Source organism: Siphateles boraxobius, unplaced genomic scaffold (genome assembly GCF_051911475.1).
Source record: "Siphateles boraxobius isolate OS27281-9 unplaced genomic scaffold, OSU_SipBor_1 130, whole genome shotgun sequence".
NCBI classification, from domain to species: domain Eukaryota; kingdom Metazoa; phylum Chordata; class Actinopteri; order Cypriniformes; family Leuciscidae; genus Siphateles; species Siphateles boraxobius.
Window position 1 is genome coordinate 13812799 of NW_027508734.1, and position 22623 is coordinate 13835421.

Here is a 22623-nt window from a genome sequence, read left to right on the forward strand (position 1 = left end):
TTTTCTTCTTTATTATTTACTATGAATTTTTATGATTTTTTGAATTATTAGCTTTTCAACAACTCACAAATCAAACCCTGGTTTGGGAAACCCTGTTCTATAACATGTATTATTTAATCATATTCCCTTTCCAATTAAATTAAATTCCTTTTCCAGCCAGAATATGGAGAATTTAAAATAGCGGAAAATGTACTTCATCTGATATACAACCAGGGAATGATATGGTAAGTGATGATTTATCCATTTATCAGTACTTTCTCTTTGATATGAGTATCAATAAATAAAAAGAAATTCATCACAAGTATTATTTTTACATTACGATGACTGCTGTTTATCTCAGATACACACAGTTCTAATCTCTCTGGGTCTATTGTTATATATAAGCTTGTCTATCTCTGCAATAAACTGTCCTGTTGCCGTGGTGCTCCTTACCTCAATGCTCCATTTCCCTTCAGCTTTGTAATCCAACAATAATGACTTTTCTGAAGCTCTAGGTGCACAAGCAGAACTCCTTTAAAAGGGGAAATAAATCTTTCCCGTGTTTCTCTCTGCCTGTAGGATGGGAGCATTCTTTTCACCCTGTCTGCCCGCCTTTAATGTCCTGAAGCTCATTGGCTTGATGTACCTGCGGAGCTGGGCTGTGTTGACCTGTAACGTCCCCCATCAGCAGGTCTTTAAGGCCTCCAGGTCAGTGAGGCAGAATGATGTCATTAAAGGTTATACATTCATTTACCACTGATCTGATTCGAGTGTAGCTGACCTAGGAGAATTTGCCATGATTTATTTACAACATAACAAAATCATTTAAAACATTGGTTTCATAAATCCTAGGGCCAGTTGAGCAGGATGCAATTAATTTCGGTTCATTTGAAGTTAAAGTTAAAATGATAGTTTGATCAATGCATTTCCATGACTTTCATGATTTCCATTTCTTTGTGATTACTGCAACATGCATTTTTTGAGACTGAACTCAAAAACAATTCAGAGCTGTCAAATTGTTCTGTGGTTGTTATTTCCTTGGCGTAAAATATTCATTTGTCATTATATATTAATTTAAATACTAAATATTTCTTGAATTTTCCTAATTTTCCAGGTTTTGTAATTATTTGTAAGAATTAGTTTGTAATTATTACTGTCACATCTTGTGGCTGTACAAAGTGCATGAAGACGAAGAACTCAAAGAATAGTCTTTAATGCCAAAGTCCAAATACAGTAATCCCCAGGAAAATGTCTCGGGGAGCAAAAAGCAACCACTTTAACCAAACAATACCGGACAGGGAACTGACTCAAACTGATGGCTTAAATACACAGCGCAAACAAAGGAACTAGATGACCAAGGTGAAAGGTATCAATAATGAGGAAAATCAAATCGGTAACTATAACAACCAATTAAAGCTGCAAGTAGCATTTATCGGGGTTCAAGCGGTTTAAGGCACATGCGTAAAAAGATATTGTGTTTTATTTAGCAAGCATGCAAACACTTCGAAAACTTAGGAAACCAAAAGTAATTTATAAAAGATCATATAAGAGATTCAGTCAAGAATAATTTTGTACAGATGTAAATAATGTATGTTGGATTGATGTTTATAAGGAAGTTCATCCTGATAATGCGTGGTCAGCATTTGAAAGATCATTTTATCCGTTGGTGGACAAACATGCACCTATGAAAAAATTTACAGTGAAGAATGTTAGGGCACCATGGATTGTTAATGAGTCTAAAAACATTATTTTTTGTTTGAGAGAGATGTGGCAAAGGGTACAGCAAACAGAACTGGGAACAAGGAGGATTGGGACGTCTATTGCAAATTAAGAAATCAAGTAACTAAAATTAAGAGGAAAAAGAAAAGAATGTTTTACATAATTAAAATAAGTGAATGTAAATATGATTGTTAAAAAAAAGTGGAGTACACTCAATGACATAATGGATAGGAAATCAAGTCAAATTCCTTTTATTGATACAGGTGACTTTTTAACTATTTTTAAACCATATGAAATTGGAAATTATTTTAATGATTTTTTCATAAATAAATTTGATAAATTAAGAGAAGAAATGTTGTTTGGCAGAAACAGTTTGCCACATCTTTAATATCAGTATTGAAAAAGGGATTTTTCCTTTAGCTTGGAAAGATGCAAAGGTTATTCGTCTACAGAAAAATGCAGCACTGGGTTTAAATGGTCATAATAGTCGACCAATAAGTTTACTACCAGTTCTTAGCAAAGTATTGAAAATTATAGTTTGTGAGCAAATTCAATTATTCTTTAAAAATAAGCATTGTGTTTGCATCAAATTGCATCAAAAGTTGATTGCATCAAAATTTAAATTTGTCTGTAAAGAGTGTGCCTATTGAACAGGTAGAGGAAATAAGACTTCTTGGAGTTATATTAGACAGTAGAGGAAATAAGACTTCTTGGAGTTATATTAGACAGTAGAGGAAATAAGACTTCTTGGAGTTATATTGGACAGTAGGCTGAAGTGGTCAAAACAGATAAGAAAATATGGTAACAGGTATGTGAAGAGGTTTGTCTGTTATTAAGAGATGTGTAAACTTGTTACCACAACACTGTATTTCTAAAATTGTGCAAAAAATGGTTATTTTGAGATTATTGCCCAGTGGTGTGATCGAGTGTATCAAGTAAAGACAAAAAATTGAACTAATTGAAAAATTACAATTAGTCTAGAACAGAGCGACACGACTCACTTTAAACTGTAATAGAAGGGCTAATATCATAAGAATGCACTGGTGAAGGATAGTCTCTCTGCTTTGTTTTATAAGAAATATTTCTGTGTCTAGAGTTCCTAATGTCCTGTACTCTCAACTGTTGTATAGTAGCACTAGTCATAAATTTAACACCAGGCATGCATAAAAGGGATGCTTTTTATTTCCCGTTTCGAAAACCACTGCAAAACAACGGACTGTAATGTATAGAGGAATGAAAATATGGAGGGATTTACCATTGATATTACATATTTTTGAACAAGAAATAATAGTTCCCTTTCGAACGGTCACTTCGTATTGCGTAGCTATACGCAGTGGGGAAACTCCTTTTCCTCGATTTACTGAAGCCTTTATGTAAAGCGCATTTGCAGCTGCACAGCTAGAACATGAGCGTCTGGCTCGCTCATAGGCTGCGCTGCGGCAACTGCACATCCAATGGCGCAGGCGCCTCTGACGTGCAACCAATGAGATCACTCTGCGTCATACACGTCAGAGCCCGCCAAGGGGGCGTGACCTCAGTCTATAATAGCCCCCGAATTCGCCATTATAGCAGATTTTACTCCTTCAGCGACAAACTTCACGTCTCTGACCATTTATTGAGCCTTCGCCGTCGAACAAGCCTTCAGCCTGAGCCAGCTACAGTTCAGCAGACGACACATTTCACCGTGTTTCTCCTGACGCCGTCTCTCCTGTGGCTATCCGGCGATATCCTTTTCATTGCTCTTTGTATATTGTATTATTTGTACGAGCGTTGTTCAAATGCATCGTGTTAAGACCTGCGCCACGTGCGGATGCAAGCTGCACGAGGCGGACGAACACGCTAGCTGCATTCCATGCCTGGGACTTCACCACGCGGAGAATGCACTATCTGCCGGCGGATGTGCGGCCTGCGAGAGCATGCCTATCTCCGTGCTGCGAACTCGGCTAGCCCTCTCCCGTGACGGCGACGCCGCCTCTCCCGCGCTTCCTTTTCCGGCCCTACTTCAGCCAAGGAAGAAGAAGCGCCGCAGCCAACGGCAGCCGGAGAACATGGATGTTAGTGAACGCACGCCGGCCTCGTCCCCGCGTGCCTCACTCTCTCCAACCCGTTCATCTCCGGTCCTGTTCGAGGGAGATCAGCGCCCCCCCCCACGTGGCGGGCCTTGTCTCCTTCGGCGGGCCTAGCGAGCACGACGACAACCTGTCTATCGCTGCGTCTGAGGAAGAATGGCCGGGCTCTTTCGACCCCGTCATGGCTTCCCAGCCAACGCCCAACGCCTCAGCTACCAGGACTAACTCCGACGCGGAAATGCTTCGGATCCTGACGCAGGCCGTAGCGGACCTCGAGCTCGAGTGGGCCGCGCCCGCTGAACCCCCTCGAAGTCGGCTGGATGGCTGGTTTCTGCCAGGGCACCAACAGGCCCCTCGTCACAAGCCAGCGCCATTTTTTCCTGAGGTACACGAGGAGCTTACCAAGGCCTGGCGCACTCCTTATTCTACACGAGGCCCCGCAGTTTTCGCGACGCTCTCCTCCGTGGACGGAGCAGCGGAAAAAGGCTATGAGTCGTTGCCGCCCCTCGAAGAGGCGTTGGCCGCTCATCTCTGCCCGAACACAGCTGCTAGCTGGCGAACTAGAGCTGTGCATCCCAACAAGTAGTGCCGTAGCACTTCAGCCCTCGCCGGACGCGCGTATTCCGCCTCCGGTCAGGCTGCATCGGCCCTGCACACGATGGCCGTGCTGCAGGTTTACCAGGCCAAACTCCTCCGGTCTATGGACGAGGCTGGCCCGGACCCTGAGGCTTTTCGGGACCTTCGGAGCGCCACAGACCTGGCCCTGAGAGCTACTAAGGCCACAGCGCAGGCTATCGGGAGGAATATGGCGAGTTTGGTCGTGCTCGAGCGCCACCTCTGGCTTACCCTCACTGACATTAAGGACGCGGAGAGAACAAAGTTCCTCGACGCCCCAGTATCCAGCACCGGCCTCTTCGGCCCGGCAGTGAAGGGGTTCTCAGAAAGATACACCGAGGCACAGAAAGCGTCCCAGGCCATGCGTCACTTCCTGCCTAAGCGCTCTAGCTCGGCGTCGAGTGCTCACAAGCTAGCCCCGCCGACGCCTCGGCCAACAAAGCCCACGAAGCAGGCCTCTCAGCCCCGCCCTGCGGCTGATGCCCAGCGCCAGCCGAGAGCAACCAAGCGCTTCCCGCTTCCCCGACGCCAAGGCCCCAGACCAAGCGCCGCGCCTCACACAGGGCCGCCAAAGTCGTCCTAGCATGCAGGGGAAAGAGAGAGGGCACGGGTCCCGCACTCGCCGGACCACCCTCGAAGAAGTCAACAAAACTTCCCACAGCCCCTTGTTCAGTTCAGGTGGCTGGGGATTTTATTACTGCAAACAGGCCCGCAACAGTAAGCGCGTTCTTGCAAACAAACGCCGTTTTCACGGCGACCCATATAAAGCACAAAAAGAGTATGTTTCACAAACACAACACGTGGGTTCACGGTCCCCCTTCATCAGGCGGCCCCTCCCCCGTTATAATACTGCCTTCCCTACACGCAAATGCTTGTACAGTCAGTCCAATACTCAATGTGTGCACAAATCACAATATAAGGGTATCAGGTCCCCCTTCACTAGGCGGCCCCTCCCCTGTTGTAACACTGACTTCCCCACACGCGAATGCCTGTACAGTCAGTCCAATACTCAATGTATGCACAAATCACATGATAAGGGTATCCGGTCCCCCTACATTAGGCGACCAGCCCCAGTCAGTGTGTCAAGCCCTAGCCACACGTGTTCTAGCCTGGCAAGCTATCCCCGGTGTGTCGAGTTGGGTCATAAACACTATAAAGCGAGGTTACTCGCTCCAATTCGCTCGCAGACCCCCGAAATTTCAGGCGGTTCTCGAGACTTCGGTGAGAAGCAACGTGGGTCACGTGCTTCGCACCGAAGTACAGAATCTATTAGCAAAAGGGGCGATAGAATTAGTCCCCCCCGCGCTAAAACACATGGGTTTTTACAGCCGCTATTTTCTGATTCCGAAAAAAGACGGCGGTCTCAGACCCATTCTAGATTTGAGACATTTGAACAAAGCTCTCATGAGACGGCCGTTCAAAATGTTAATTATCAAACATATCCTCGCGCAAGTGCGCACGGGGGATTGGTTTGTCACAATGGATCTGAAAGACGCTTACTTTCACATTCAGATAAACCCTCGTCACAGGCCATTCTTGAGATTCGCCTTCGAGGGCCAAGCTTATCAATACACCGTTCTGCCGTTCGGTCTATCGTTAGCACCCCGTACATTCACGAAGTGTGTGGATGCAGCGCTTTCTCCCCTGAGACATCAGGGAGTGCGTGTGTTAAATTATCTCGACGACTGGCTGGTGCTGGCACAGTCGAGAACCGAGCTATTAGCTCACAGGGATTTGATTCTCAGCCATCTAAAATGCCTGGGTTTCACAATCAATGTGTCAAAAAGCAAACTAACCCCCAGCCAGAGTGTGATCTTTCTGGGTACAGTTTTAGACTCGAGAGCGATGACAGCGCGACTCACACCAGAGCGCGCGCTCTCAGTGCGAGCGCTTACAGGCACTTTCAGAGCGCGCGAGCACGCGCCACTGAAGAAATTTCAGAAACTGCTTGGTCTCATGGCAGCAGCATCGCCAGTACTCCGCTTGGGATTACTGCGCATGCGCCCGCTGCAGCATTGGCTGAAACGGCGTGTGCCAACTCACGCATGGCAGTCAGGCAACTTGCGCATTATGGTAAATCACGGTTGTTTAAGAACCCTGATTCCCTGGCGAGCGCAGAACTGGTACCACGAGGGGGTGACAATGGGAACAATTTCCAGAAGGAAAATGGTTCTTACAGATGCGTCCAACCTGGGTTGGGGAGCGCTGCACGAGGGCATGCCTGCATCCGGCCTCTGGTCGAGCACGGAGCAGAGCTTACATATCAACTGTCTGGAGATGAAAGCAGTTGGATTGGCCCTGAAAGCATTTCTGTCGAACCTCAGGGGTCACCACGTTTTAGTCCGCACAGACAATATATCAGTGGTGGCCTACATAAATCGCCAGGGGGGCATCAGGTCAGGAAACCTGCATGCGATGGCGAGAGACCTCCTCTTATGGGCACAAACCAACCTGAGCTCTCTGAGAGCAGCGCATATACCGGGCATCCAGAATGTGGGCGCGGATATGCTTTCACGGGGCAACACTCCCCTCGGCGAGTGGTCCCTGAACCCACAGACGGTCAGTCTGATATGGAAGGTGTTTGGCGAGGCCGAAGTCGACCTGTTCGCCTCGAGAATCAACACCCACTGCAAATTGTTCTTCTCGAAGGACAGGGACGCGCTGGCCCATGTCTGGCCCAACCGTCCCCTTTATGCCTTTCCCCCCGTCTCGATGATTCCACAAGTCATCAAACGGGTCAGAGAGAGCGGGTGCCCAGTCCTTCTGGTGGCCCCTCTCTGGAAAACCAGACCGTGGTTCCCGGAACTGGTTCAGTTATCGGACACAATCCCATGGCCTGTCCCACTGAGGAAAGACCTCCTCACACAGGCGAACGGGACATTGTGGCATCCGAGACCCGATTTATGGGCCCTCCATGTGTGGCCCCTCAACGGGTACCCAAAGACCTTCCTGAGAAGGTCTTAAGCACTATATCTGAAGCCAGGGCCCCGTCGACTCGGCGCCTTTACGCTTCGAAATGGTCGGGTTTTTCCAGCTGGTGCTCGAAAAATCAGGCTGACCCAGAGTCATGTGAGATATCTGTAGTTCTCTCATTCTTACAGGAGCTGCTGGATGCGGGTCGCTCCCCGTCCACGCTCAAAGTGTATGTGGCAGCCATAGCAGCACATCATGTTCTGGTGGCTGGCCAGTCACTAGGAAGAAACGACCTGGTCGTCAGATTCCTTAAAGGTGCTAGGAGAATGAACCCCTCCAGACCTCCATCTGTGCCATCTTGGGACCTCTCCACGGTCCTGGGGGCTCTGAAAGGTCCACCTTTCGAACCGCTCCAATCGGTTGATCTAAAACCCCTCTCGCTGAAGACCGCTCTCCTTATGGCTTTGGCATCTATCAAGCGAGTGGGAGATCTGCAGGCACTCTCTGTGAGCCCTGCATGTTTGGAGTGGGGTCCAGATGACTCCAGAGTCATCCTCAAGCCCAGACATGGTTACGTTCCTAAAGTGCTCTCAACACCGTTCAGAGCACAGGTGGTGACGTTATCAGCCCTCCCTCCTTCTGCAGAGGATGGAGAGGTTAATCTTCTCTGCCCTGTCAGAGCGCTGAGAATCTATCTGGAGCGTTCTGCGTCTTTTAGACAATCAGAACAGCTTTTTGTCTGCTTTGGTGGTAGATCCAAGGGGGATCCAGTCACTAAGCAAAGACTGTCTAGATGGATAGTGGATGCTATTTCTATGGCTTATACCGCAGCGGGTCAAGTTTGCCCTATAGGCGTCAAGGCCCATTCAACCAGAGGTATGGCCTCGTCATGGGCTTGGTCATCTGGCATTCCCATTAGTGATATTTGTGATGCGGCCGGCTGGTCCTCGCCTTCCACATTTATGAGTTTTTATAATATGGAAGTGCCTTCCCTGCAGGCGAAGGTGCTTTCGGTATGATTAAGACCCGTGGGTGGCCGGTCTTGTCATATATTACTGTGCACAATCACATTCACATATATACATGAAACCCGCTGCTGGCCGGTTGTAGTTCATACATAAACCCGCTGTGGCTGGTTATATTTATATATATATATAAACCCGCTTTGGGCCGGTTATATGACATATACAAAACCCGCTTTGGCCGGTTATATGACATATATAAATTCCATACATATATAAAACCCGCTTCGGCCGGTTATATTCCATAACAGATATCAACCCGCTTTAGCTGGTTAAGATTTCATATATAAACCCACTTGACTGGGTATATGTTCGTATACTAATAACCCCGACAGAGTCTGGGTTCATTGGTGTAGTATATTGGGTATTTCTACTGATGTATACTACGGAGATCTGACGGTGTCTGGTCTATTTTTACATAAATTATGCGGTTATGGCTTGTTCTGTACGCTCAGGGGTCCTGAGTTGCAGTGACAGCCAGTTACTCAGTGCGGCGTTTTGCATGGCGTCCCCACTGCGTATAGCTACGCAATACGAAGTGACCGTTCGAAAGGGAACTACTCGGTTACTCACGTAACCTCAGTTCCCTGAGTTAGGGAACGAGTATTGCGTAGCCAGCCGCACTATGGTAACATGGCAAGTTGTCGCTTCAGTCGTTAAACCTGCTATAATGGCGAATTCGGGGGCTATTATAGACTGAGGTCACGCCCCCTTGGCGGGCTCTGACGTGTATGACGCAGAGTGATCTCATTGGTTGCACGTCAGAGGCGCCTGCGCCATTGGATGTGCAGTTGCCGCAGCGCAGCCTATGAGCGAGCCAGACGCTCATGTTCTAGCTGTGCAGCTGCAAATGCGCTTTACATAAAGGCTTCAGTAAATCGAGGAAAAGGAGTTTCCCCACTGCGTATAGCTACGCAATACTCGTTCCCTAACTCAGGGAACTGAGGTTACGTGAGTAACCGAGTAGTTTTTTAAAAAAATATTTAAAGGAAAATTTAATGGCACAATATATAGTAAATTGTTGATTTTGATATTTGGAATGAATGTTGTTGATTAAATGTAGTTTTGTATTTTTTACTTGTTGGGACCCCAGGAAGAGTAGCCACTGCCTAGGTAGGACTAATGGGGATCCAAATAAACTTAGATCATAGATGGAAAATACCATTTACAGCCAATACAGGCAATTTACTTAGGAAAAATATGTTTTTTAAAGTTTTTTTGTTAGTTATAGCACCATGCCTGATCTCCACCACTTTTATTAGTTGTCCTCAAAGTGTGCCCACACATATGTGTGTCAAATTTGTTGGGAATATCTCATTTAGTTTTTGAAGTTTAGACACTTATATTTATGACAGCATAAAAATTATCCATAGGCGACATTGATTGGATTTTTTTTTCAATTCCTATCATAATTTTGACATTTGGGCGTTATTGTTTAGCTATTGACCTATGTTTTCAAATTTCCTGTTGTGTTTTTTTTTCGATCAGACAAACAGTTTCGAATATAATGCAAGTTTTTTAAGCGCTAAATGACACCGTTACACAAACCATAAGGAGAAACCTGGCATGTTTGGTACCGTTGGACTCCAACAAGGATTCAGGAGTCTAAGGAGGTCACTTCCGTAAAAACGCTGGCTTGAAACTTCTCAAGCTCTTTCAGGGCATTGTGCCGATGACGCATACTGAGTTTTTTGAGATATGCCAATGATCTCATAGACTATCATGGCACCCTGGACAAAGACACTGCATGCCAGTTTTCATCGGACTAATGATTGGGTGCGGTTATAGCCATTTTCGTGATTTTTTTCTCTGTAATAGTGCCACCAAGTGTCCAATTGTTGCAATTATTTTCATGTGAGCTCGGATTGAGCTCATAAACATGTCCCGAGTTTAGTGAAAATCTCTTTCCGTTCAAAAGTTATAGCCGTTTTAGTAAAAGTGGCTCCGGTCACAACAAACATTTTGGTTCCCCTTAGCGACTGTAAATTGAAAATTCAATTTTTTTTGATGATTATTGATAGTCACTCTCTAGAGAATATTTCTGCAGTGGTTTGGTTCCATTCAGGCCAAATACCTAGGACTACAGGTGAAACTCGAAAAATTAGAATAACGTGCAAAAGTTCGTGTATTTCAGTAATTCAAATTAAAAGGTGAAAATAATATATTTCGTATATATAAATATATACATATGCATGATTATACTTTTCAGAGGGCTGACATTTCTGTATTTTCTGTAATTTCTGCATTCTGTATCCGTTTTTTATTGATTTCATGTAATATTCACATTTTCTGAGATTTTGAATTTGGGGTTTTCATAAGCTGTAAGCCATAATCATCAAAATTAAAACTTTTGCACGATATTCAAATTTTTCGAGTTTCACCTGTAGTTAGCAAAACTAGGTTTTTCAAAAAATCTCAATTTACTCGAAAATGACGCCTGAAGGTGAGTTTAGGAGTTATGAGCCATTTTGTACTTTTGACCGCTGTAGCACTCCCGTCAGGCCGTTCGGGGTGCGCCTTAGGTTATGTTGTAGGCGGTGTGAGTACTACCAGCTCTCAAAGTTTCAAGTCTCTACAACTTACGGTTCGGTCTACCCGATCAGTTTTAGATGGAGAATGTTGCATCATGGTAAAATTAACAATAACAATAGGGTTTCAGCACTACGATCCTGAACCCCTAATAGCAAGCGGGAACATAGGAATTTAGGTCAAACTAAACAGGCAAACAGGAACTAAACAGAATGAGCATGTTACAGTAGCTTCCCCTCTCGGAAGGCATGTCCTCGCTCCGTAAAGAGTCTATCAGAGGAGGGTGGTGGCTCTGGTGGAGGACGTGGAGAAGGAGAGGGGTATAAACAATTAGAGACATGCAAAACAGTCCATGGGGCAGTGGAGGTTGGGAGGAGCCTGGGGAGAGCCAGGAGCCAGGCAGGACAAAGCCAGCATGATGTTCCACGGCAGAGTCGCTGGAGGGAGGAGCCATGGTTGAGGCCTGGGAGATGGAACCATGGATGTGAGTTCCTGCAATGGAGCCAATGGCGGTGGAGACCCAGACGGAGCAGAGGAGACATGGAGCCAGGTTGACACAAGAGGGACAGGGTAGAATGGGAGATGGCTCATGGGAGAGAGGCGGAGGTGGGGACCTGGAAGACTTCGGTGGAGACGGAGCGACCGAGGACGAAGGAGGAGCCCGGTGGAGCCAAAGGGTTGGAGGGCAGAGGTGCAGCCAGAAGCCAGGAACCCCTTGACAGAAGGTCCTGGTTGCGTATGCAACCCACCGTTCCCTGAAGGAGGGAACGGAGGACGTAGTCGACGGTCGACTGAATGGGGATCTCGCTAGAGAGCCTATCCTCTTCGAGTACTATTGAACGAGCCAATGTAATTGGCGAGCGTGATTCGCATCACACACTCCGCCCCCGCGGCGCGGGTATAAATACGGAAGTGGATGCACGCACTAGTTGCTTTTCACTGAGGAGCCGAGGGTAACCCGGGCTCAGCGGTGGTCCAGCAGTAGTGGCAAGGGGACTACGTCCTCCGTTCCCTCCTTCAGGGAATGGTGGGTTGCATACGCAACCAGGACGTTCCCTTTCAGTCGATAACGTCAGACGTAGTCGACGGTCGACTGAATGGGGATAACCTTTGAAAACGCCACTAACGCTGCCACCTTCCAGTGCCTAAACCAAAGCCTCCTGATGTCCCCGCAAATTTAAGGCGGGGAAGGACAGGGCTTAGGCCAGGGAAGTCACTGCTGTTCCTAGAGGCCCCCTGGGAAAGCGTTCCCCGTACATTGGAAGGAAGGGACGCTGCGGAAGCCATATCCAACCCAGAGGGAGGTAACGTGGAATATACACATATGAACTGGGCGGAAACCGGGCAGTCTAACAAATGGAATGTCACTGGGGTGGCTCCAGCCTAAGACGGGGGGAGACACACCGGACAGTGACGGCAGAGAGACTCTGCCGAGGGAAGACACGGGCTCACTGCAGGGAGCCGTATCGTGGAAGAATACACATATGGGGTCGCCGTAGGGACCGCAACATATGGACCCAGTCTAACACAGGTTCCACACTGCTTACGAGTGGTAGGCCTAACACCAGACGTTCCGCACGTCCGACATCGGAGGGGTGTGGAGGAACTCAACAGGGTTCAATTTTAAGGGAACTCAACTGGAGTAGAAAGGCGCACGTATCCAGTCCATAGGAGGGGAATGGCGCAGCAAGCCGACACTTGAACCGGGCTCACGGTGAAACTGGCTTCATGAGAAGGGAGCCCACGGGAAGCAGCGGTTCAACTAGGTGTCGTCCAGCCCCCAACTTTAGAATCTGTTTTAGCAAAGCATATCATCAAAGCCCAGGCGGAGCACTTTACACTCACTTTACACTCATCGAAAAGCTTTCAGGATCTCCTCTGGAGAGAAGACGCACTCAACGACTAGGTTCCACTTCTAAAGGAGAAAGCACGCTACCCATTTCTAGGGGGTGCTCGCAGAAGTGATGGTAACTATCACATGCCTGTGATAGCCACCTGAACCTCCGCGTTCAGATGTAAGACCGCCCGGAATCTCCAGAGGAAGAACGCGTGTGCCATCGTGCCCCGTCCCTGAAAGAGTTTTCAGGGGAAGTCAGGAAGGCTGTTGATGGGAACCAGGTCTAGTTGGGCCAATAAGGGGCAACTATGAAGACCTGTTCCTCTCCTGACTTGGCACGTAGGTGCAAGCGACGGGCGCAAAAAGACAGGAGCATTGCTCAACACACCATGTAAAGATCACTGGGCTTCAGGAGCATTTTCTGCTCAGCACTTGAGTGTGATAAGTTCACTGAGCTCCAGGAGCATTCCTGCTCAACACCTGAGTGTGATAAACTCACTGAGCTTCAGGAGCATTTCTGCTCAACACTTGAGTGCGAAGAACTTCACTGAGCAACAGGAGCATTTCTGCTCAGCACTGCGTGTGATCAATTCACTGAGCTACAGCAGCATTTCTGCTCAACACCTGAGTGTGATGAACTCACTGAGCTACAGGAGCATTGCTGCTCAACACCTGAGTGCGATGAACTTCACTGAGTTTCAGGAGCATTTCTGCTCAACATGAAGTGTGATCAATTCACTGACTTGAGCAGACGCAAGGCGACCATGAGTCGCAGTCGCTTTTAGAAGGCTCACTGGGGTTTAACGCATTTCTGCGGGCCCCTGGGGCAGCTGAGAGCCAGTGTTTGTCCAAGGGTAGTCCGCTCGGTTTATACAAACACTGGCAGGAAGACGAAACCGGAGGGGCAACTGAGCGGCCCCGGAATGGTCATGACCCAGGTGGACCCAGGGGATGGAGTCTCCACTTGCCCTGGCTATAACTGTCGTTAGGCTCGATGGCGGCACGATTGAGTAGAGCGGGAAGAGTGGAACAAAGCGTCCTCAGAAGCTTCTGACTCCAAGGAGGAGGTGACGGGTGAGTTGTGACATGCAAGGGAAGCTTGCGCAACGGTCGCAATGTCTAACAACTCGAGGCACGAATGCCCGTGTAGTCGAGGGTTGCCCCGGCCCCCGTTAAAACACGCCCTTTGTACATGGCCCCTCTGTTAAAGAGGGTTTGGCAGCAGACCGGGATGAACTATTGTCACACAGGGTGAGCTGCTCTGCCACGATCACCTCGGGACTCGATCATGAAGCTAGCGCTGAAGGGGTCACATATGGAGGAAGCCAAAGGCTGCAACAACCAAATACCCCAGGAGCCTCTGAAAGTTCTTTCAGTGGGACCCTTTCTCACTTCAAACACCAGCTGAACACATTCTCATTGGAGATACGTGTTAGACCGAGTCCATCTCCAAAACTGAAAAAGAGATACTCAGCCCGTGGGCGAGATTACTCTCTTCCAGTTGACCTGAAGACCCAAAGGGCTCTGGAGCACTCGAGGGGAAGGACACTGTACTGATACTCCACCCTTACACGCAACACACAGGATGGCCTGCGGTGCGGAAGGTAGAGATCTGAAGCACATGTCTTTCAGGTCGGAGCTGCAGACCGATCTTGGGCCAAGATGGTCACGACCCACCACCTAGTAGCACGAAGAACTAGTTTACAACTGGCCTTCGTACCGGCTAGAGGAGCGGCTATATCAAATCCTTCGCCAGCAGGATAAGATAAGCACGTACATGTCAGGAGCACTGCTCAACACTCGGTGTGATGAATATCACTGAATTTTCAGGAGCACGTCTGCTCAACACCTAATGTGATGATTATCACTGACTTGAGCGGGGTAGCCGAGCCTGAGGTGGGGCAGCAAAGTAGAGAGAGTGGTGTTAGTGTGCTGTGCAACACTTACCTATCTCCACTAGCGGCAGGGGGCGTGTGAGAAGGCGGATGACCGGGTCCTCGAACGCACCAAGCTGCCTGCTGGCGACCAAGGGGGAGCTGAGGGGTGTAAGGCTATACAGGGTCACACCCGCCAGACTGGCCCTCTTGGGACCCAGGAACAGATGAAATTGCTCTCTCTTTGAAGTGTGGGTACCGCTTGCTCCGCTTTTTTTTTTTTTTTTTTTTTAGGGCGCCAGTGGCGGAACAGACACACACACAAACAAAAGGCTCCACCCGGCCCTCACCCGGGGGGAGGGAGTGATCGTGCCACTCCAAGAGCATCTCTTCCATTCCTGGGCGGCCCGCTCCGGAATGCTTTCGCTGTCGCTGGCCACCTGGCTTGGCAGCGCCTGGAGCGGGCTGGGCGTCTCTACTGCGGCCGGCTCCATGCTGAGGCCTGGGTGGAGGCTGCTGCGGAGGCCCAGCAGGAGCGGCGGCCGGGGAACGCCCACGGCAACGAGCAGGCGGAGGAGCTGCCACCGGCGGCGGGTGGAGGCAGCAGCTGGCCACCGGGGCAGGATGTGCCGGATGACCTCCGTCTGCGCTTGAGCGGCAGAGAACTGTTGGATGCAGTTCTCCACTGCGTCGCCGACCAGCCCAACCTGGGAAATTGGGGAGACCAGGAACCGAACCTTGTCCGCATCCGCCATACCAACCAGGCTGAGCCAACGAAGGCGCTACTGGACCACCACGTAGGACATCGCCAGACCGATCACGCACGCTACGACACTCGTGCCCCGGAGGGTGAGGTCGGATGCAGTGCGGTGCTCACCTATGAGCGCACGGTCTGGATTACCCTCGTGCATGCCATGGGTGCCTTAGCCTGTGGCAACGCCATGGCATGCAAGAGGAAGCGGCTTGCCCACAGGCTTTGTAAGCTCTGCCCGTTGGAACGGACGAAACTCACAGGCCTTAGGGGGGAGACGAGGATCCCCCCAAAAGGCAGCAGGCGTCGGACACAGGTGCACCTGTGTCGACAGACCGCTCCAATGGAGGGACCCTTCGCAACCCTTCACAGTTCCTCCATCAAGGGTAATGAGGGGGAAAAGCTATTCAGGCAGTTTCTGCAAGAGAAAGATTTAACGAAGGCGAGTCTCGCCCTCAACACTGAGACAGTCATGTTCCCACAGTGAAAACATGAGCTGTCCACAAAAGCTGTCTCAGCGTGCTGTAAGCCCAAACACGTGACACAACAGTTATGACCATCAGAGAGAGACAGGGAACGACCGCACCCAGAAACGCACGGGCGGAATGACATCTTGAAAAAGACGCAAACGCACCCGTGTTGCTCTTTCAGAAAATAGGACCGTCACCAGTGACGGAGCACACAGGGGAATGACCGCGGCAACACTGAACAGAGAACTGAAACAGTGAAGCACTCACTTTTCCGCCCTCTAACCAGCTATCAACACACACAAACATTTAGAAATTTGTTGCTGTTAAAACAGCAGTTGAGAGCTCAAAGCTCGCGATCACCGCTGCACTCGCGCTGTAGAACACCAGCACTGGGAGAGTCTTCCTGAAGAACACCGACACACTCGCTCGTTGTAGACAACAGTACTCTCAGAGACATCAAAAACGATCGGCTCCGAAGCTAAAGGCAACTAGTGCGTGCATCCACTTCCGTATTTATACCCGCGCCGTGGGGGCGGAGTGTGTGATGCGAATCACGCACGCCAATTACATTGGCTCGTTCAATAGTACTCGAAGAGGATAGGCTCTCTAGCGAGATCCCCATTCAGTCGACCGTCGACTACATCTGACGTTATCGACTGAAAGGGAACCAGAGTGACCCCTGACCAAGGCGGAGGTATAACCTCCTCAAAATCATCTATATCATTTCCAGATGCTTGGCAATACTCATCCAGAGCGTCAGGGATGTGGGTGGGGCTTCCCTCCATGCCCTTGAACTCCACAAGTACTCGATCGCACCTGATCAGCCGTGTCGTTGAGTTCAGGCGCTGGGGCAGAATATGGCTTAGTTGGGTTCACTGGCACGTTATCCACTGCAGGCTCAGGCTCCGTGTCTGTGGTGGAATCTGGCATGGTGAAGGCTGACGGGGCTCTGGATCCGGTGGATCTGGAGCGGGGCTAGTGATGACATCCTCAGCTGGGCTATAAGGTCTATTTTGCCAACAAAAATAGTTCCAAACTAAGCAGAAAAATTGCGTCTCCCTCAACACACAGCTGTGTTTCTTTCTTGAATTATTCACTGTTTTTGAAAGAATCAGTTGGATTAATCGCCACATACTGGTAGTTTTAGTTGTATTTACAGTATTTCATTTCATTTTTCCCAACAGCTCATATTTTAATTTTCAAAATGTTATATTTAGTACATTAATCTCATAACATTATTTAGGAAGCTGTAATAGAAGTGGATTTTGATAAATGGTAAGACGGATGTTTGCTGATTATTTCATTTAATTGGTATAACAGCCCTATAGTATATAGTGTTAAACAGTGTAATTAATTAAAGATGATCAACAATCTTTAATTTTACCTTTTTATAAATAATTATGAGAGGGTGTCCTTTTTATTTTACTTGAGCACCTGCTCCCAAAATTGTCTGTGCTTGGCCCTGAGTGTGGACATACAATGTGCTTGTCCATGGAATATTATTGTAATACATATGGATTGTAAAAATGAAAAATAACCTAAACCAAGTTTGGCAGGCTTTTGTCATATGCTGATATGTTTGAATTTAATTGCAACAAAGAAATGTCATTTACATTTTTCTCGGCTTAAAAACCTCAAAGTTGTTCTATATGTTTCCTTTGCTGGTAAAAACCACATTTTTTGAAGATCTAAATGGCTGGAGTGTAAATTCCTCTGACAAGAGCTATAATGTGAAACAATTTTCGTTTTTTTACAAGCTGTGAGATTAATTTAAAATCATTGAGCATTCAGTGTACGGATCAGGGACTCTCTGAATGGTACACTTTTGTTCTCTGCTTCAATGAATCCAAATCCCTCTCATTTTCCAGCGTGGTGAGTAGAGATAACTGTGGATACTTCAGTATGACAAGCGACCAAGCGAGTGTTGGTCAAAGCGTCTCTCTTTCGATTTATGTAATTGCATCTTCATTGAAGCTTTATCTGTCAGTCGCAGATGTGAGGCGAAACATTACCAAGTGGTCTACACATATTTCATCTTCACTGATACTGCTGTGTTTTATACGATAATAAGGGATCCCACTGCAGCCGTGAAGTGTAAAACTTAGCATCAGATAATAAGAAACAGTCAAATCATAGCAGTTTGGTTGTGTATCATTTGGTTGAGTTAATTCATAGTATTTTACTGGGATTGTTTTTCATTTAAATTATTTACTCCCCAGATCAAATAACTTCTATCTGGCGATGCTTCTCTTCATGCTTTTCCTGTGTATGTTACCGACCATTTTTGCCATTGTGAGGTATCGGCCGTCTCAGTACTGTGGACCCTTCAGGTAAATAAAACTGTGGCGGCGTTTAAATCTAATCTCATTTAAGGTGATGTATTATGTTGAAATCACGTATCCCAGAGATATGCAAAGACAACTATAAGCAAAATAAATCCAGGGGGATCAGTCTTGTATCAGCCCGAAATGGTTCATTTGGCATCGATGCCTAGTGAACTGTACATTGTCTCAATTACTACACATGCATATTCAAAATAATTGAATACATGACTTGAAATATTGAGTTAAGTTAAAATGGTATGTTACAAGAAAGAGACTGTAAAGTGATACGAGATAAAGTATGTAGAAGACCTTTTTTGGTTTAAACAGTTTAGTGTCAATATAATATATATATTTTTTAAATTAGATTGCAGAATGATTGACCAATCAGAATCAAGTATTCCTGAGCTCTGTATAATATGCTTTTGTTTTTTAAATAATTTACATGAAAATACATAGTTGATGTCTTTCTGCATTTGTTCAATCTCCTCTTCCACTCTGTAGTGGCCAGGAGAAGATTTACGACATCATCTCCGAAACCATTGCCAACGACTTCCCGCTGTGGTTCAATAATGTGATGAATTACGTCACCAGTCCTGTGGTGGTGCTGCCCGCTTTGCTTCTACTCTTGTAAGTACTTCTATCTACACTGACCTTAATTACCATAGAGAAAATAGCTAGGAAATTAAAGCTCATCAAGACAAACGTTGGATGTTGGCTTGACAAAAAAATAATGTTCTGGATGGTTACTTGTGCATTGCTAATATGGGGTTGCTAATGAGGTACACTACAGTTCGGGGTCAGAAAAAATATTGTTTTTATGTCTCTTTTGTTCACCAAGGCTGCATTTATTTGATCAAAAAATACAGTAAAAACAATAATATTGTGAAATATTATTACAATTTAATTGTATTTTTATTCCTGTGATGCAAAGTTGAATTTTTCAGCATCATTACTTCAGTCTTCAGTGTCACACGATCCTTCAGAAATCCTTCTAACATGATGATTTGCTGCTCAAGAAACATTTCGTATTATCAAAAAACTTTTTTGTGAAAACTTTGATGCACATTTTAGGATTCTTTGATTAATAGAAAGTTTAAAAGAACAGGCTTTGTTGGAAACAGACATCTTTTTCTAGATTTTAGATCAATTTAGATAGTTCCCTTTCAAGGGAACTTCGAGCTGCGTCAAACGCTGCGGGAACGCCCCTGCGTTGTGCGTCATGAAGCACGTATGGAATCAGCCCAATGGAGAGATGAAACGTCATAGGCGGGTGACGTCATCGACCAGGAAACTATAAAGCACCCCAAAAACACAAGCGCATTAGCTTCTGTGCTTTCAGTCGCGCTACATGTGAATCTGTCCCTGTGTGATATTGTCTGTCTTACATACCCTGCACCACACAAACAATTTATCCCTATATATATATATATTGAGAGATTATGGCGGACGAACAGCAGTTTAGAAAGTGTGTTCCTCCCTGCTCGCGTTATTTAACGAGCGGGGATACACATGATCTTTGTGTTGTTTGTTTGGGAGTTCAGCATGCCCAGTTTGCTCTCGAGGGAGCAGACTGTGAGCATTGCGAGCGTTTGCCGTTAAGGACGCTCCGCTCCCGCCGGTCGCTCTTTGAGGAGAGCGGTTCGGTGCGCGCTCCCCGCGGTTCGGGTCCCGCTTCTGCCGAGGCAGAGCGGCGGCGCTTATCGTGGGGATCGCAGATGGATCTCACAGCGGGGTTTGAGACGGGCTCTGCCTTATCTCTCCCTTCACCTGTGAGATCCAGTGCCTCAGTCCCGGGTTCGGAAGCACGCGCTGCGGTTTCTTCCGCTCGGGCTGAGGCACCAATGCTGCAGCTATCCAGTTCTGAGGAACTTGATGTTGTTAGTGTTGAGGGAGATGTGGAGGATTCGCCACCCCACACTCCTAAGAGTGATGAGCTTATGGAGGTGTTAACAAGAGCTGTTGAAAAACTTAATATTGAATGGCCAGTGACTAGACAGGAGTCTGTTTCTAAATCAAAGTTGGATGAGAGATTTTTGCCGTCACGTGTGCAGCCTCCACGCCGGTGCCTGCCGTTTTTCCATGATCTCCACACCGAGGTGTCGAAATCATGGAGAAAACCGGTGTCATATAGAGTGTTTAGTCCCCAGACTTCAACGTACGCTAATATTATGGGAGCCAAGGCTCATGGTTATGGTGCTTTGCCTCGTGTGGAAGAGACGCTTGCGAGCCATCTCTCCCCCGAAGCAGCATCATCTTTTAAGGCACCGGCATTACCCACCAAGCCTTTAAGAAACACTTCGGCTTTAGTGGGTAAAGCATATTCGGCAGCAGGTCAGGCTGCGTCATGTCTGCATACTATGTCAATCTTGCAGGCATACCAGGCTGATCTGCTAAGGGACATGAGTGAGAGTGAGGAGGTCAGTACTGACGTAGTTCGTGAACTGCGTCAGGCTGCTGATTTATCCCTGCGTGCCACCAGAGAATCGGCCAAATTAATGGGTCGTTCTATGGCAGCTCTGGTGGCCGCAGAAAGACATTTGTGGTTAAATCAGACTAATATTAAAGAGAGAGAAAAAGCTTTTCTTTTAGATGCTCCTCTTTCTCCCATGGGGTTGTTTGGTGATGCTGTGAATTCAGTTATCGATAAATTCCAAGAAGAAAAGAAACAAACTGCAGCTTTTAAAAAGTTTCTTCCCCTTAAAGTTCATGTCCCTGGGGCTGCTGGGCGGGAGCAGCCCCGGCCGTCTTCGAGCTCATCACATAGAGCGCAGCAGAGGCAGAGTGTCGCGTCTCGTGCTCCCCCTGCTGGACAGTGGGCTCAGCCGCGACACTCTCAGCCGAAGCCTTCTCCCAGTAGAACTGATCTGAGGACAGTTATATTGGCTAAGAAGGCTTCGGCTAAGAAGAAGTCCTGACGCCAAGCCGTTCAGGATGCTGAGGGTGGTCCCCACCGAGGCGGAAAGGTGTTCACCTCTTTTTACGGTGCCCATTCCTCCTCGGTGCCCTCAGGGGCTCGTTCTGCCAACCCCGCCTTTATGCCGGGGCACAGACGATCCCAGCGAGCGCTTTCCCGAGGGACGCTCGCTCCCTCTGAGGAGGGTCTCAGAGCGGTCAGACCAGTTGTTCCCTGCCGGTGCGCCGTTACAGGGCGCTGCGTCTGCTGCTCAAGTTACACCAGAGGCCAGTCTCGAGAGGCTGGTACCCTTAGTAGAATTTCTGGCAGAGTGGAAAAGCCTTCCAAAAATATCTCATTGGGTCCTGCAGACAGTAGAAAAGGGTTATGCTATCCAGTTCAGGTGTCGTCCACCAAAATTCAGAGGGGTTCTGCACACAGTGGTGGGCCCCGAGCAGGCTCTGGTATTGGAACAAGAGGTGAAAACGCTCCTTCAAAAAGAGGCTATAGAACGGGTTCCTCCTCCCAGTTTGGAGTCAGGTTATTACAGCCGATATTTCATCGTTCCAAAGAAGGATGGGGGGTTGCGTCCAATTTTAGACCTGCGCATATTGAATCGCTCGGTAGGGAAGCTAAAATTCAAGATGCTCACTATCAAGCAGATCGTGTCTCAAATCAGGTCCGAGGACTGGTTTGTCACGATAGATCTGAAGGACGCATACTTCCATGTGTCCATCCTTCCACAACACAGGAAGTTCCTGAGGTTCGCCTTCGGGGGCGAGGCGTACCAGTACAAGGTTCTTCCGTTTGGCCTAGCTTTATCTCCCCGCACTTTCACGAAATGCATGGATGCAGCACTAGTGCCTCTGAGGCTTCAGGGCATTCGTATTCTCAATTACATCGACGATTGGTTGATTTTAGCTCAGACCGAGCAGATGGCGGTTCGGCATCGAGATGTCGTCCTCGCTCATATCAGAAAGTTGGGGTTGAGGCTGAACGCAAAGAAAAGTGTATTATCTCCTTCCCAGAAGACCACTTTTCTGGGTGTCGTTTGGGATTCGGTATCGATGCGGGCGCGACTCTCTCCGACCCGCATCGCTTCGATTCTCTCAGCTGTGAAACAAGTGAAGCTAGGCCAGCTACTCACTGTCAAGCAGTTTCAGAGACTGTTGGGTCTGATGGCAGCAGCGTCCAACGTTATACCTTGCGGCCTGTTGTACATGAGACCGCTACAGTGGTGGCTCAGGACCAAGGGATTCTCCCCGAGGGGAAATCCGCTCCGCACGTTCAAAGTCACGCGGCGCTGCCTTCGTGCTCTGGTCATGTGGAGAGAAACTTGGTTCCTATCCAAAGGTCCTGTGCTGGGGGCTCTTTGTCGTCGCATAACGCTAACGACGGATGCTTCCCTCACAGGGTGGGGGGCGGTCATGAGTGGTCGCCCAGCCCAAGGTCTGTGGCAGGATCATCATCTTTCGTGGCACATAAATTGTCTAGAGATGTTGGCTGTGTTTCAGGCTCTGAAACACTTCCTAACAGACCTGAGAGGCCATCATGTGTTAGTTCAATCAGACAACACGTCGGTGGTCTCTTATATAAATCATCAGGGGGGCCTGCGGTCTCGCCGGCTT

General features: G+C 47.8%; 1 protein-coding gene across 1 annotated transcript in view; it reads left to right on the forward strand.

Moving 5' to 3' along the window:
• tmc3 (transmembrane channel like 3) overlaps nt 1–22623 on the forward strand; it is a 51843-nt gene that overhangs the window by 18072 nt on the left and 11148 nt on the right. The window contains exons 15-18 of the mRNA XM_077227953.1: nt 157–224; nt 559–687; nt 17998–18108; nt 18604–18729. Of these exons, the coding sequence (XP_077084068.1) occupies nt 157–224; nt 559–687; nt 17998–18108; nt 18604–18729 (434 nt within the window). The remainder of the gene's footprint in view (nt 1–156; nt 225–558; nt 688–17997; nt 18109–18603; nt 18730–22623) is intronic.